Here is a 12,696-nt window from a genome sequence, read left to right on the forward strand (position 1 = left end):
AGATGAACTTTACCCTTGGGTTTATTCTGTCGGTTAAGCCACGGTAAATGTTACACATCATTGTATTTTTCTATCTTTTTTTATTTTTTTTCTTTTCCACTGTAATTCTTTCAGTATATACCGACAAAATATTTCTATCAGTGCTTACTGAAGGATATAACGATGAAAAATTCTGTTAGTAAAATTCACCGCACTATACTAATGAAAAAATTTCATCGGTAATTCTTTTTGTATTCACCAAATTTCTGATAATGTTATTCTAAGATTCCTGTTAAAAAAAAAAAACCATTGTGCTTGTCCCAAGCTTCACAAAACAAAGGAAACCAGTTTCAATTGAGAAAAACTAAAAACAAAAGGCAAGGACTATTATTTTATGGTACTTTTCAATCCGATTCACAAAATATTGATTCTATGCTCACATTTAACACAACATCCTTATCATAACTATACAATAATTTTTTAATGATTAAATTTATAAGTTTCATATTAAAGTAACATTAAATAAGGCACATAAGTATTATATTAAATTTAATTGATTGCTTGTACGAAAAATAAAAAACAAAAAAGGATGACCGGAGAATAAGCAAAAAGAAAAGGGGGGAAACACTCCACTTATCAAACACATTTGGAGTCAACTCAAATGGCGGGGGAAGAACGTAGTCTCTGAAATGACAAATGATGAGAAAGAGAGAGAGGCGGCTATATGTCACCACACTCTTTCTTTTTCTAATGTTATATGCTTATAACATTATTTTCTAATAAAAACAAATAAAGCACAACTCCTACTTCTATTCTATTTCCTCCTTTTTAAAAAAGAAAAAAGAAAAAGAAAAAGAAGTCATAGTACAACAGTTTTGAATTGGTCGTAGCTTATGACTTGGGTTGTATTTAAGGCTCCTCCTTGTTCATTCTCTCCACTCAACTCTTTACTTCAGTTTCCTACATCAATTAACTACAGAAAGAGAAGAATCAAGCTAAAAACTTAGCAAGATGTGGGCAATTGGATTGGTTGTTGTAGCCTTGGTGGTGATATACTATACTCATATGATTTTCAAATGGAGAAGCCCAAAAATTGAAGGAGTTCTCCCTCCAGGTTCCATGGGCTGGCCCCTCATTGGAGAAACTCTCCAGTTCATCATTCCTGGAAAATCTCTGGACCTTCATCCATTCGTCAAGAAAAGGATGCAAAAGTAATATGCTGGCTACCATAGTTTGCGAGGAAAAAAAAAAGAAAAACAGAGCATCTTATTTCATAATTAAATCATATATACTTGCCTGCTTTATTCCCTACTAACAAATTCATATTAATCTCCCTGTTTCAGGTATGGACCGATCTTTAAAACCAGCTTGGTTGGAAGGCCTATCATTGTGTCCACTGACTATGAAATGAACAAGTACATCTTGCAACACGAAGGAACCTTGGTTGAGCTATGGTATTTGGATTCCTTTGCCAAATTCTTCGCTCTGGAGGGTGAAACCAGGGTGAACGCTATCGGTACAGTTCACAAATACTTGAGAAGCATAACTTTGAACCACTTTGGTGTCGAGAGCCTTAAAGAATCATTGCTTCCTAAAATCGAAGACATGCTTCACACCAACTTGGCAAAGTGGGCTTCTCAGGGACCTGTTGACGTCAAACAAGTTATCTCTGTCGTGAGTGCACTATTTATTTTCAGTGCTTGATACACTGGTATTGATGAACATTTTCTCACGTGTCTTCTCAACCCTAACCTGCCTTTTCTTGCTGTAGATGGTTTTCAATTTTACTGCAAACAAAATATTTGGTTATGATGCCGAGAACTCAAAAGAGAAGCTCAGTGAGAATTACACGAAGATCTTGAACAGTTTCATCTCCTTGCCTTTGAATATTCCTGGAACTTCGTTCCACAAGTGCATGCAGGTAAACAGAGGAGTCCCTGAACCTTGAGATTTGCTCATATTTGGTAATCACTGCTCAGGAATGACCATTCAGTAACATAACTTTCTATTGATTCAGGACCGAGAGAAGATGTTGAAAATGCTCAAGAATACACTGATGGAGAGGCTCAACGACCCATCAAAGCGTCGGGGAGATTTTCTTGATCAAGCCATTGATGATATGAAGACTGAGAAGTTCTTGACGGAGGATTTCATCCCCCAGCTCATGTTCGGGATCTTGTTTGCCAGCTTTGAATCCATGTCAACCACCCTAACTCTTACATTCAAGTTTCTTACAGAGAACCCTCGAGTAGTTGAGGAATTGAGAGTACGTATACATACCCTAATAGCATCGAATTTTAAGCTTTCAATTTGAAGATGCCACCACTCTATTCACACCATATGTCCCGCGCTAATTGTGTAATTTAATCGATCAGGCTGAGCATGAGGCAATTGTGAAGAGAAGGGAAAATCCGAACTCCCGCCTCACATGGGAGGAGTACCGATCAATGACTTTCACACAAATGGTTAGTCTCCACATTCTAAAAAATGTCCTTTTGTATTACAACTTTCCAATAACATCTCTTTCCCTTTTCCTTTTTTCTCTTTTTGCGGTAATAAGATAATCTTATGTTCTTATGAAATGTGACCAATCATTCACAGGTTGTCAACGAAACGCTTAGAATTTCCAACATCCCACCTGGTTTGTTCCGAAAGGCACTGAAAGATTTCCAAGTCAAAGGTACACTACCAATTCTGGATTTAAAATCTCTACGGTTTACTTCTTCGAAATTGTTCAATTTAATTGATCGTCTGCGAAATTTCCAGGATACACTGTTCCAGCTGGTTGGACAGTAATGCTCGTTACCCCTGCTACTCAGTTGAACCCTGATACCTTCAAGGATCCAGTCACATTCAATCCATGGCGCTGGCAGGTGGGAGATTTTACTGTTACAAAACCTTAGGGTGGATTAAATTCGATTCACTGTCATCATCATCATATATGCGTGCCATTAATTCTTTGACGGCTGCTTTTTATTGATACATGTTGGTTTTTTAATTCTCTACAGGAACTTGACCAAGTTACCATCTCCAAGAATTTCATGCCATTTGGTGGCGGCACGAGACAATGTGCCGGGGCAGAGTACAGCAAGCTGGTCTTGTCGACTTTTCTTCATATCCTGGTCACCGATTACAGGTAGAGATTTGTTTTTTTTCTCTTAATAGTCGCCATACTTGAACATTGGATACGGGAAATGTAATTTTATGCCATAATTAGTTGTATTAACTCTTTGAATATATATTTTTAAATACCAGCTTTACGAAGATCAGGGGAGGAGACGTCTCTCGGACCCCTATCATTTCATTCGGTGATGGTATCCATATTAAGTTTACAGCCAGAGCATAAATGAAGAAGCTTTCCTTTGTGCTTTCTCACCGGAAAGAGGATATATAGACCTTACCTGGTTTGGTTTATGAAAGTTTGGAGTTTCAGATCTCTTCAGCAGTGGAGCGATTGAGTTGTAGGGTGGTTTCAAGACAATAAGTGTAATGGTTACAACAGCAATTTGTAATATTATTTTTTTTTAAATACAGAGGTCGTCCTTTGTTTTATTTTATTCCTTTAATAATCAATGGACACCTTCCCATGTGTTTATCCATGTCAATTATCAAAAGAGTCTTTTTTTTTACACTGATATTGAAGTCTGCTGTATTAGACATTCAGATTCGCCAGGGGAAAAAAACGAAGAAACAGAAAACAAAACAAAAAATAAAAAATATCAGATGATTGATGTCTATTGGTGTGTTTAAGAGTGTAGTAACAGTTATTTTTTAAAGTACTTTTCATTTCAAAACACATCAAAATAATTTTATTTTTTAAAAAATTATTTTTGATATAGTACATCAATATGATATAAAATCATAAAAAAATATTTATTTAAAGCAAAAAAAATTTTAATTTTTTTAAAAAACACTCTCGAAATACAATGCCAAACTCACCGGAACATGAGCATGCTGGTTATGGGCCCACATTATTTGCTTGAATAACTCTCTAGTTTTTCTTACATATCATGGCAAATATTTTAGATGATAATGATAAGAATTAGTAGATTAATGATAAGAATTATAGGCAAGTCTTGCTTAAAAAAAAAAAGACAATGGAAAATATGGGACCACTTTGCATAAATTATAAAGACCATGATTAATTTTAGCTTTGTCCAACTTATTATTTCTGTAGAATAAATAAATAGTTAGAAAAATCAAATATTACAAGACAATCTAATTATTCGTTTGGCAATTACTTATTTTTAAGATTATGGAGATATATTACAAGACAATCTAAGAATACTCTTTATTGTAATTATTTTTCTTAAAAAAAAAGCCTAAGAGCTTGTTTGAACCCCACAAAAAACATATAAATAATTTAATTAAGATCTGTATAAATTGAGGTTTAATATACTTAATATAAAATAATTAAGATTAGTTAATTTTAAGATATTTAAGATTATTAACTTTGTAATTAAATATTAGTTAATTATTATATATAAAAAAAACAATTCAAGTTAGTTAATTTTAAAATATTTAATGTTATTTGTTTTAATCTATCTATATATATTAACACTAACATGCTAACGAGATAGAATGCGAGATGGAAGTTGAGATAGCAATAAAATATTTATATTTGTTGTATTTCATGTTTAGGAGATTTTTACACATGTTATAGAATCTTAGTTTTCCATGAAAAATGAAAAATACAAAAATGATTAATTTAGTACTTCAACAATTAACAAAATCTTTAATCTACATTGAAAATGTGTATTAAGAATCAAAAGACAAAACAGTAGATTTTCGCAACTTTAAAGGCTTGGGATGAAGTATTTTTGTTTTTTTATATACAATGAAATTACTATTTTACTCTTTAATTGAAAAAATAGAAGCTTTTGAAGTGGGGTGATTTTTTTTCACAGGTTCATTGATCATTCAAAGATTGAAGGGAAATATGTTAATCTTTTTAAGTTTATTTGTACAGTAAAAATACTATTATATCCCAAAGGTTAACAAAATTTAAACTTGTTGACCAAGAGTTTTTATAGTAGGTTATTAATTATAGAATCTATTTAAACATGTTATAGAATCTTAGCTATACATAAAAAAAATACAAAAATGATTAATTTAGTAAGTCAACAATTAACAAAAACTTTAATTCACGTTGGAAATCTATTATGTGTTTATTGTGGATCAAGAGACAACATAATAGATTTTCACAACTTTAAAGGCTTAGGATGAAGTATTTTTGCCTTTTTTTATACAATGAAATTATTATTTCGCTATTTAATTGAAAAAATAGAATCCTTAAATGTGGAGATGTTTTGGTTTTTTCATAGGCTCATTGACCATTAAAAGATTGAAGGGAAGCATGTTATTCTTTTTAAGTTCATTTGTACAGTAAAAATACTAATGTACCTCAAAAGTCAACAAAATTCAAACTTGTTGACAAAGGATTTTTTTATTAGGTTAACAATTATAGAATCTATTTAAATTTGTTATAAAATCTTAGTTGTACATAAATAATACAAAAAATGATTAATCTAGTAGGTAAACAATTAATAAAAACTTTAATTCACGTTGGAGATTTATTATATGTGTATTGTTAATCAAGAGACAACACATTAGATTTTTGCAACTTTAAAGGCCGGGGATGGAGTATTTTTGTCTTTTTATATACAATAAAATTACTATTTTACCCTTTGATTGAAAAAATGAAAGCCTTGGATGTGGAGGTGTTTTGGTCTTTATCATAGGCGTATTGGTCATTAAAAGATTGAAGGGGAGTATGTTAGTCTTTTTAAGTTATTTGTATAGTAAAAATATTATTGTATCTTAAAGGGCAACAAAATTTAAACTTGTTGACCAAGGGTTTTTTTTACTTTCCAAAAACTTTCAAATAGTAAAAATACTTTTTTACCCTAAAGGTTAGAAAATACTTGAGTTGTTGATCAAGGGCTTTTCAGTTTTTTTACTTTTTAAGCTACAATAAAAATATGAATTTACATTTAGAAAAGATAAAAGATCAGTTATGCATTTAGGAGTATTTTGATCATTTTACATTGGTTTATTTGTTATTTCCAGGGTAATGGGGGGTGTTTTAGTAATTTTACAATAAAAATACTAATGTACACATATGATGCCACTGGTTGTTCAAACCTGAACTTCTGTCATGTTCTTTAAAGCGCCACTACATTTTCTTTTTCCTAGTGTGATGCGTGATGGCGGTTAATAGATGTTTTGTCGTCGATCGTTATTTTTTTTTCTTCCTTCTTTTCTCTTTCTTCTAGAAAAAGTACATGTTTGTCCTCTCTTTTTTTGTGTTTCAATTTCAGTTTTTATATTTTTTATCGCTTATTTTCATCTCTAGCCCTTTTAGAAAAGTTTTGTATGTTTTCAATTCAGTCCTTAAATTAGAAGCTGTCATATATTGTTTTTTTCCAATCCGGTCTTTATTCTTGTGGTTTCTCATTTCCACCTTTAGCTTTTTTGGTAAAGTTTTATTGGTTTTCAATTCGATCTTTCAATCAAATTTTATGTTGTCTTATTTTTTCTAATTTAAATCTCATTCTTTTGATTTTCTTTTCCTTTCGTTGAAGTTTTTTTTTTCAGTTTAACCCTTAAATTTAATTTTTTTTAGATGCCTTCAAAATTTTTTTTATTTCAATTTTCACCCTCATTCTTTTAATTATATTTTTTATATGGCTAATTTTTTTCCTGGTTACATCCTTTGGTGTTTGATTTGTTCGGGATTAGGCTTTACCATTTTTCCATTTGTCATGCTTCCCGATTTAATGATATGGGTCACAAGTTTTAAGTGTTAATATATGGTTGAGAATTCTTTTTTTTTTTCTCATTTTCTTTTATGATTTTATCATTCTACATTATTATTTTTTGAAAAACAAAATGGTTTTGCGGTTACCTTCAATTTCTTTTTAATCGGTTTGTCTTGGTCTTATTACCTTAGACCACGAGTTTTGCGAGTTTTTTTTAGATAAAGATTTTTTTAAAAAAAAAATGTTTTGTATTTAGCTTTTACAGATTTTTTTATTTTATTTTATATAGATAAGTTTTGTTTTCTAAAAGTAATTTTTATTTTTATTTTGAAATAATATTTATGATATGTTCAGTCACACGTCATTTTTTCTTTTAATTTTATTCACTCAATTTCATATATGTTTTTATTTTTATTTTTTATTGATTTTAATAAATAAGTTCAATGGACACAAACATGTAAATATTTTCTTTTGTAAGATCAAATATCTTGATTTGCATCAATCTCTTGATTTTTTTACTTTCTCTTTTAGTTATTATCAACGACTTTTTTTATTTAGTTACACAGATAATTATTATATGTTTGCATAAATTTTGTAATCAATACTTATATTTTTTATTACGTAAAACAAATATCAAAATAGTCTTTGTACTCAAGGTTTTTTCTTTAAGAAAAATTATGACCCACTATGGAGCATGGGTCAAATCAAATCTTTATTTTCCCTTTAATTAATATTTTTTCACCCTCATTTTTTTAGATGCTTTTCTATAATTTATTTTATTTTTCATGATTTTTTTTTTACATTTGATTCATTGGGGATTCAGCTTTGTATGATCTAATCGTTTTGCATTTGTTTTTTTTTAAATATTGATTTTGTGATTATCTGCAATTTCTTTTCTATGATTTTGTCCTAGTTTTATGATTTAGATTACGAGTTTTACATGCCATTTTTTAATATAATTTTTTTTAGAATTCTTTTTTTGTTTGTGTTTGATTTTTCTATATATTATTCTAATTCATATATATATATGGTTTTATACAAATGAAGTTTATTTTTCAAAATAAAAAATATTTATTTTAAAATAATATTGTTGATGTGTGATAAGGATAAGGATCAACATCATCACACATAATCTCCACTCCGAATAAACTGCAGCAGAGTCTTTGTTCTTGACATTGAAGATGCTACTATTACACTCTGCATGGTGAAGATGCTGCTGTTGCACTTTGCATGCAGAGCCTTACAGCTTGGCACAGTCCTAGTATTGTTGGTTACATTTGAATATCATGTAATTCTTATCTCTTGTAACAAACACATAGACATCTCCCTTATCTCTTGTAACAACCTCACTTATATAAAGAATAACAGTGCATTCATCTCTGGTAAGTTGAACCAGGGTGCTTTCAATTCTTTTATAGCATTAAAGCTTACTCTAGCTCACGCTTCTATTGATCCTATGTCTCTCACTACATAGTCTTCTTCCTCTTCCGTTGCATTTCATCTTCCAGCTCAAGTTATCTCCATTAAACTTGATGGTACAAATTTTCTTGCATGGAGTGCTCAATACTTATAATTTTTATTACGTAAAACAAATATCAAAAGAGTCTTTATACTCAAGGTTTTTTCTTTAAGAAAAAATTATGACCCACTACGGAGCATGGGTCAAATCAAATCTTTATTTTCCCTTTAATTAATATTTTTTCACCCTTATTTTTTTAGATGCTTTTCTATAATTTATTTTATTTTTCATGATTTGTTTTACATTTGATTCATTAGGGATTCAACTTTGTATGATCTTATCGTTTTGCATTTGTTTTTTTTTAAATAATGATTTTGTGATTATCTTCAATTTCTTTTTTATGAGTTTGTCCTAGTTTTATGATTCAGATTACGAGTTTTACATGCCATTTTTTATTCTAATTTTTTTAGAATTGTTTTTTTTGTTTATGTTTGATTTTTCTATATATATATATATATATATATATATATATATATATATATATGGTTTTATACAAATGAAGTTTATTTTTCAAAATAAAAAATATTCATTTTAAAATAAGATTGTTGATGTATGATAAGGATAAGGATCAATATCATCACACATAATCTCCACTCCAAATAAACTGCAGCAGAGTCTTTGTTCTTGACGTTGAATATGCTACTATTACACTCTGCATGGTGAAGACGCTGCTGTCGCACTTTGCATGCAGAGCCTTACAGCTTGGCACAGTCCTAGTATTGTTGGTTACATTTGAATATCATGTAATTCTTATCTCTTGTAACAACCTCACTTATATAAAAAATAACAATGCATTCATCTTTGGTAAGTTAAACCAGGGTGCTTTCAATTCTTTTATAGCATCAGAGCTTACTCTAGCTCACGCTTCTATTGATCCTATGTCTCTCACTACAGAGTCTTCCTCCTCTTCCGCTGCATTTCACCTTCCAACTCAAGTTATCTCCATTAAACTTAATGGTACAAATTTTCTTGCATGGAGTGTTCAATTACTTCCTTTATTTCGCAGCTATGGCCTCATAGGAATAGTGATGGTTCTGAACCCAGCCCTCCCCAATTTACTAGCATTGAACATAAAAACCAAGTCATTCTTAATTCTGGTTATGTAGTTTGGCAGTATAAAGACCAAACAATTCTTGGTTGGATTATATCTTCTCTATCTCCTACGGTGGTTTCCACCATTTATGATCTTAAGACCTCTTGGCTTGTTTGGCAAGCCCTTGGTGCACGTTTTGCTACACCCTCTACATCTCGTATTTCTCTTATCAAGAGAAAGTTACAATCTTTACAGCAAGGCTCCATGTAGTGCCAACAGTTTTTGGATGCAGTCAAGTCCCTTGCTAATGAACTATCTGTCGTTGGGAAACCAATTGATGACTCAGATTTAATTCTCTATGTTCTCAATGGTCTCAATCATGGTTGTTAAAAATATGTTTTAACTCGTAAAATCGTACAATTTTACGAGTTAAAACCTATAAAACGTGTAGAAACGGAGGCAAAACTCGAAAATCATTAAAATCGCATAAAACCGTAACAACTCCCAAAAACATTAAAAACGTTATGTTTTCACGACTTAACCTAAATGTCACCGGACCAAATGCAAAATTAGAAATGTAAATTTTTTTGACTTCGTCCCTGTCTCACAATCTCTTTTCTTTCCCAATTCCCACCCGACCAGGCGACCACCCTCACCTTACCGGTGACTTCGTCTCTGTCTCACACTCCCTGACTCCAGACTTCGTCCAATCATCCCCTCCCCTCCCTGTCTCACACTCTCCCAGTCTCCATGAGGACCCTGACTCCCTTCCCATTTTCCCTTTCCCCTTTCCCCAGCAAATTCATAAATCACTTCCCCCCCGATCCGGAGCGTTCTTGGCGAGACGAAGGTAAGAATTGATTCTCAATCCTAAGCTTTTTTTTTTCTGTCTAATGGTGGTGATTAGAGACAAAAAATGATCTGGGTATGCTGTGAAATTCACTGTTTATCTTCTGTGAAACCTCACACTCACACCTATGCTCTGTTTGATCTTGTTTGCTTTGGTGTTGCAGATTCAGCGAAGCAAGGAAGCAAGGAAGCATTCCAATTTCCAGGATTGCAGGTATTTTGTAAATCCAAAACCTGCAAACTTTAGGGCAATTGATGCACCTGTTTGGAATGCCTTTTGCATTTAATTTATCTAGGCTTTTTTTGTATTATTGGATAGCAATTTAATACGGACTGCATCTCTCAAATGGTATCATCCTGCAAGGCTTTGATTTCGTGATATTTGGTTTGCACTGTATTGAGTGTATTCTGTTTTTCTTTTTTCGTGACAGAGAGTGTAACTGTGTAACCATTTGCATGCTTTGGCATTGCACTTGTTCTTTCATATTTCCTTGCCAGAATCGTGTCCAAGATATAACCTAGATGCTACGAGTTGATGATTACTACACTAGTTTTTTTTTCAGTGATTGAGGCATTTCATTAAGCTTTATGCATTTTAAGTAAATGTGATGAACAATCAGTTTTTTGCCAGTATATCAATCAGTTAAATATGATGAACAATCATTTTAAGTAACGCAATTGGTCTTATTTAGCTTTTTTATTCCTTTGTTCTGCCAAATCATGCAAATGTGCACCCATTTCACTGCCATTTTTAGCTTGATCTTGATACATGGAGTTGTTGGCTTTGGAAACTTCTTAATCACTGTCCTGATCTACCTAGTGATATATAACCTTTAGGCTTGTCTAGGCATGCTTATACTTGAACTTTTATTGTCTACTATTCAGATTGCTTGAATTTTCCCCATATGAGTGGTGTGTGAATGTATAATCTTAATTATGTCCAATATTATAGCAAGAGTGGTTTTGAACTGTAGGATACATGGCATCTAAAAAAACTACAAATGGCAACAGACTTGACGTGGGATGGCAATATGATATAGATGTTGACAAGAATTCAAAAAGAGTGCAGTGCAAGTTTTGTCAGAAAATTATTAGTGGAGGCATTTACCGTTTCAAGCATCATTTGGCTTGCACTCGAAAGGATGTTGAGCCATGCCAGCAAGTACCAGAAGATGTAAAGAAGATAATTTTGAATGTTCTGGTGAAAAATCAAGAAGCATCTGAGAAGAAAAGAAAGCCTTTCCAATATATTGGAAAAGATGAAGATAATGATGAAGGGAATGAAATTACCTCAGTGGACAAAGGAAAGAGAGTAGCAAGTGGGAGTGGAAGTACACAAACCACCATCAATTAGCTGCTAAAAAAGGATCTTAGAGAAGAAGCATGTCGACAAATTGCAAGATTTTCTACACCAGTGCAATTCCATTTAACTGTGTGAAAAACCCTGAATTTGTTAAGGCACTTGAATTGGTTGCAAAGCATGGGCCAAGTTTTAAGCCTCCATCCTACCATGATATTAGAGAGAAGTATTTGAAGCAAGAAGTAGATCATACGATCAACTTGCTTGAGGAGTACAAGTTAGAATGGAAAAAAACAGGTTGCTCAATAATGTCTGATGGATGGACTGATAAGAAAAGGCGTTCTATTTGCAACTTTTTGGTTAATAGTCCTAAATGGACAATTTTTTTATCATTCGTAGATACCTCTAATATATCCAAGACTGCTGATAAAGTATTTGAGATGTTGGATGCTATTGTGGAGAGGATTGGAGAGGAAAATGTGGTGCAAGTAGTCATTGACAATGCTGCAAATTATAAGGCAGCAGGGCAATTGTTGATGGGAAAAAGAAAAAGATTGTTTTGGACACCATGTGCTACCCATTGCATTGACTTGATATTGGAAGATTTTGAGAAGAAACTAGAGGTCCATCAAGTAACTATTGCTAATGGGAGGAGAATCACCTCATACATATATTCAAGAACTATTCTCATTTCCATGCTTAGACACTTTACAAAAGAAAAGGATTTGATTAGGCCTGCTGCCACTAGATTTGCTACTGCATACTTAACTCTTGGATGTTTGAGTGATTGTAAGATACAGTTGATGACAATGTTTACTTCCATCCAATGGAGGTCATGTAGGTTTTTAAAAACAGAAGAAGGGAAGCGAATTCGAAGTTGTGTTTTGGACAACAAGTTTTGGCATGATGTTACTACATGTATTAAGGTAGCATATCCTCTGATAAAAGTTCTTCGATTAGTTGATTCAGATGAGAAAACCAGCTATGGGTTTTATATATGAAGCAATGGATCAAGTAAAAGAGAAGATACAAGTGAATTTTGGTTCTGTGAAAAAAAGGTATTGATTATATATCTTGCTAATTATTTATTTACTACTATTAGTTGATTATAATGTTTACCAGCTAGGTCATGTAATGTTGATGATAATATTCTTATTTTTATTTTATGGTTATATGCCTATATGGAATATCATTGATGCAAGATGGGAACTTCAACTTCACAGACCTTTACATGCAGCAGCATATTATTTGAATC

The 12,696-nt window shown here is 32.1% G+C and overlaps 1 protein-coding gene across 1 annotated transcript; it reads left to right on the forward strand.

Annotated features, from left to right (window-relative positions):
* Positions 1–906: 906 nt before the first annotated feature.
* On the forward strand, positions 907–3,614 carry LOC133691905 (cucurbitadienol 11-hydroxylase-like). Its single transcript, XM_062112531.1, has 9 exons — positions 907–1,190; positions 1,323–1,653; positions 1,751–1,900; positions 1,997–2,245; positions 2,355–2,444; positions 2,581–2,659; positions 2,746–2,852; positions 2,988–3,115; positions 3,235–3,614. Exons 1-9 carry the CDS (start codon positions 991–993, stop codon positions 3,323–3,325), a joined length of 1,425 nt encoding a protein of 474 aa, XP_061968515.1. The 5' UTR covers positions 907–990; the 3' UTR covers positions 3,326–3,614.
* The last annotated feature ends 9,082 nt before the right edge of the window (positions 3,615–12,696 follow it).

Source organism: Populus nigra, chromosome 1 (genome assembly GCF_951802175.1).
Source record: "Populus nigra chromosome 1, ddPopNigr1.1, whole genome shotgun sequence".
Lineage (NCBI taxonomy): Eukaryota > Viridiplantae > Streptophyta > Magnoliopsida > Malpighiales > Salicaceae > Populus > Populus nigra.

Bases quoted from the DNA above. Each gene is read 5' to 3' on its own strand.
- LOC133691905 (XM_062112531.1), top strand. From the start codon at position 991: ATGTGGGCAATTGGATTGGTTGTTGTAGCCTTGGTGGTGATATACTAT. The intron at 1,191-1,322 runs GTAATATGCTGG...TCCCTGTTTCAG, and splicing joins GTCAAGAAAAGGATGCAAAA to GTATGGACCGATCTTTAAAA. The intron at 2,853-2,987 runs GTGGGAGATTTT...AATTCTCTACAG, and splicing joins TCAATCCATGGCGCTGGCAG to GAACTTGACCAAGTTACCAT.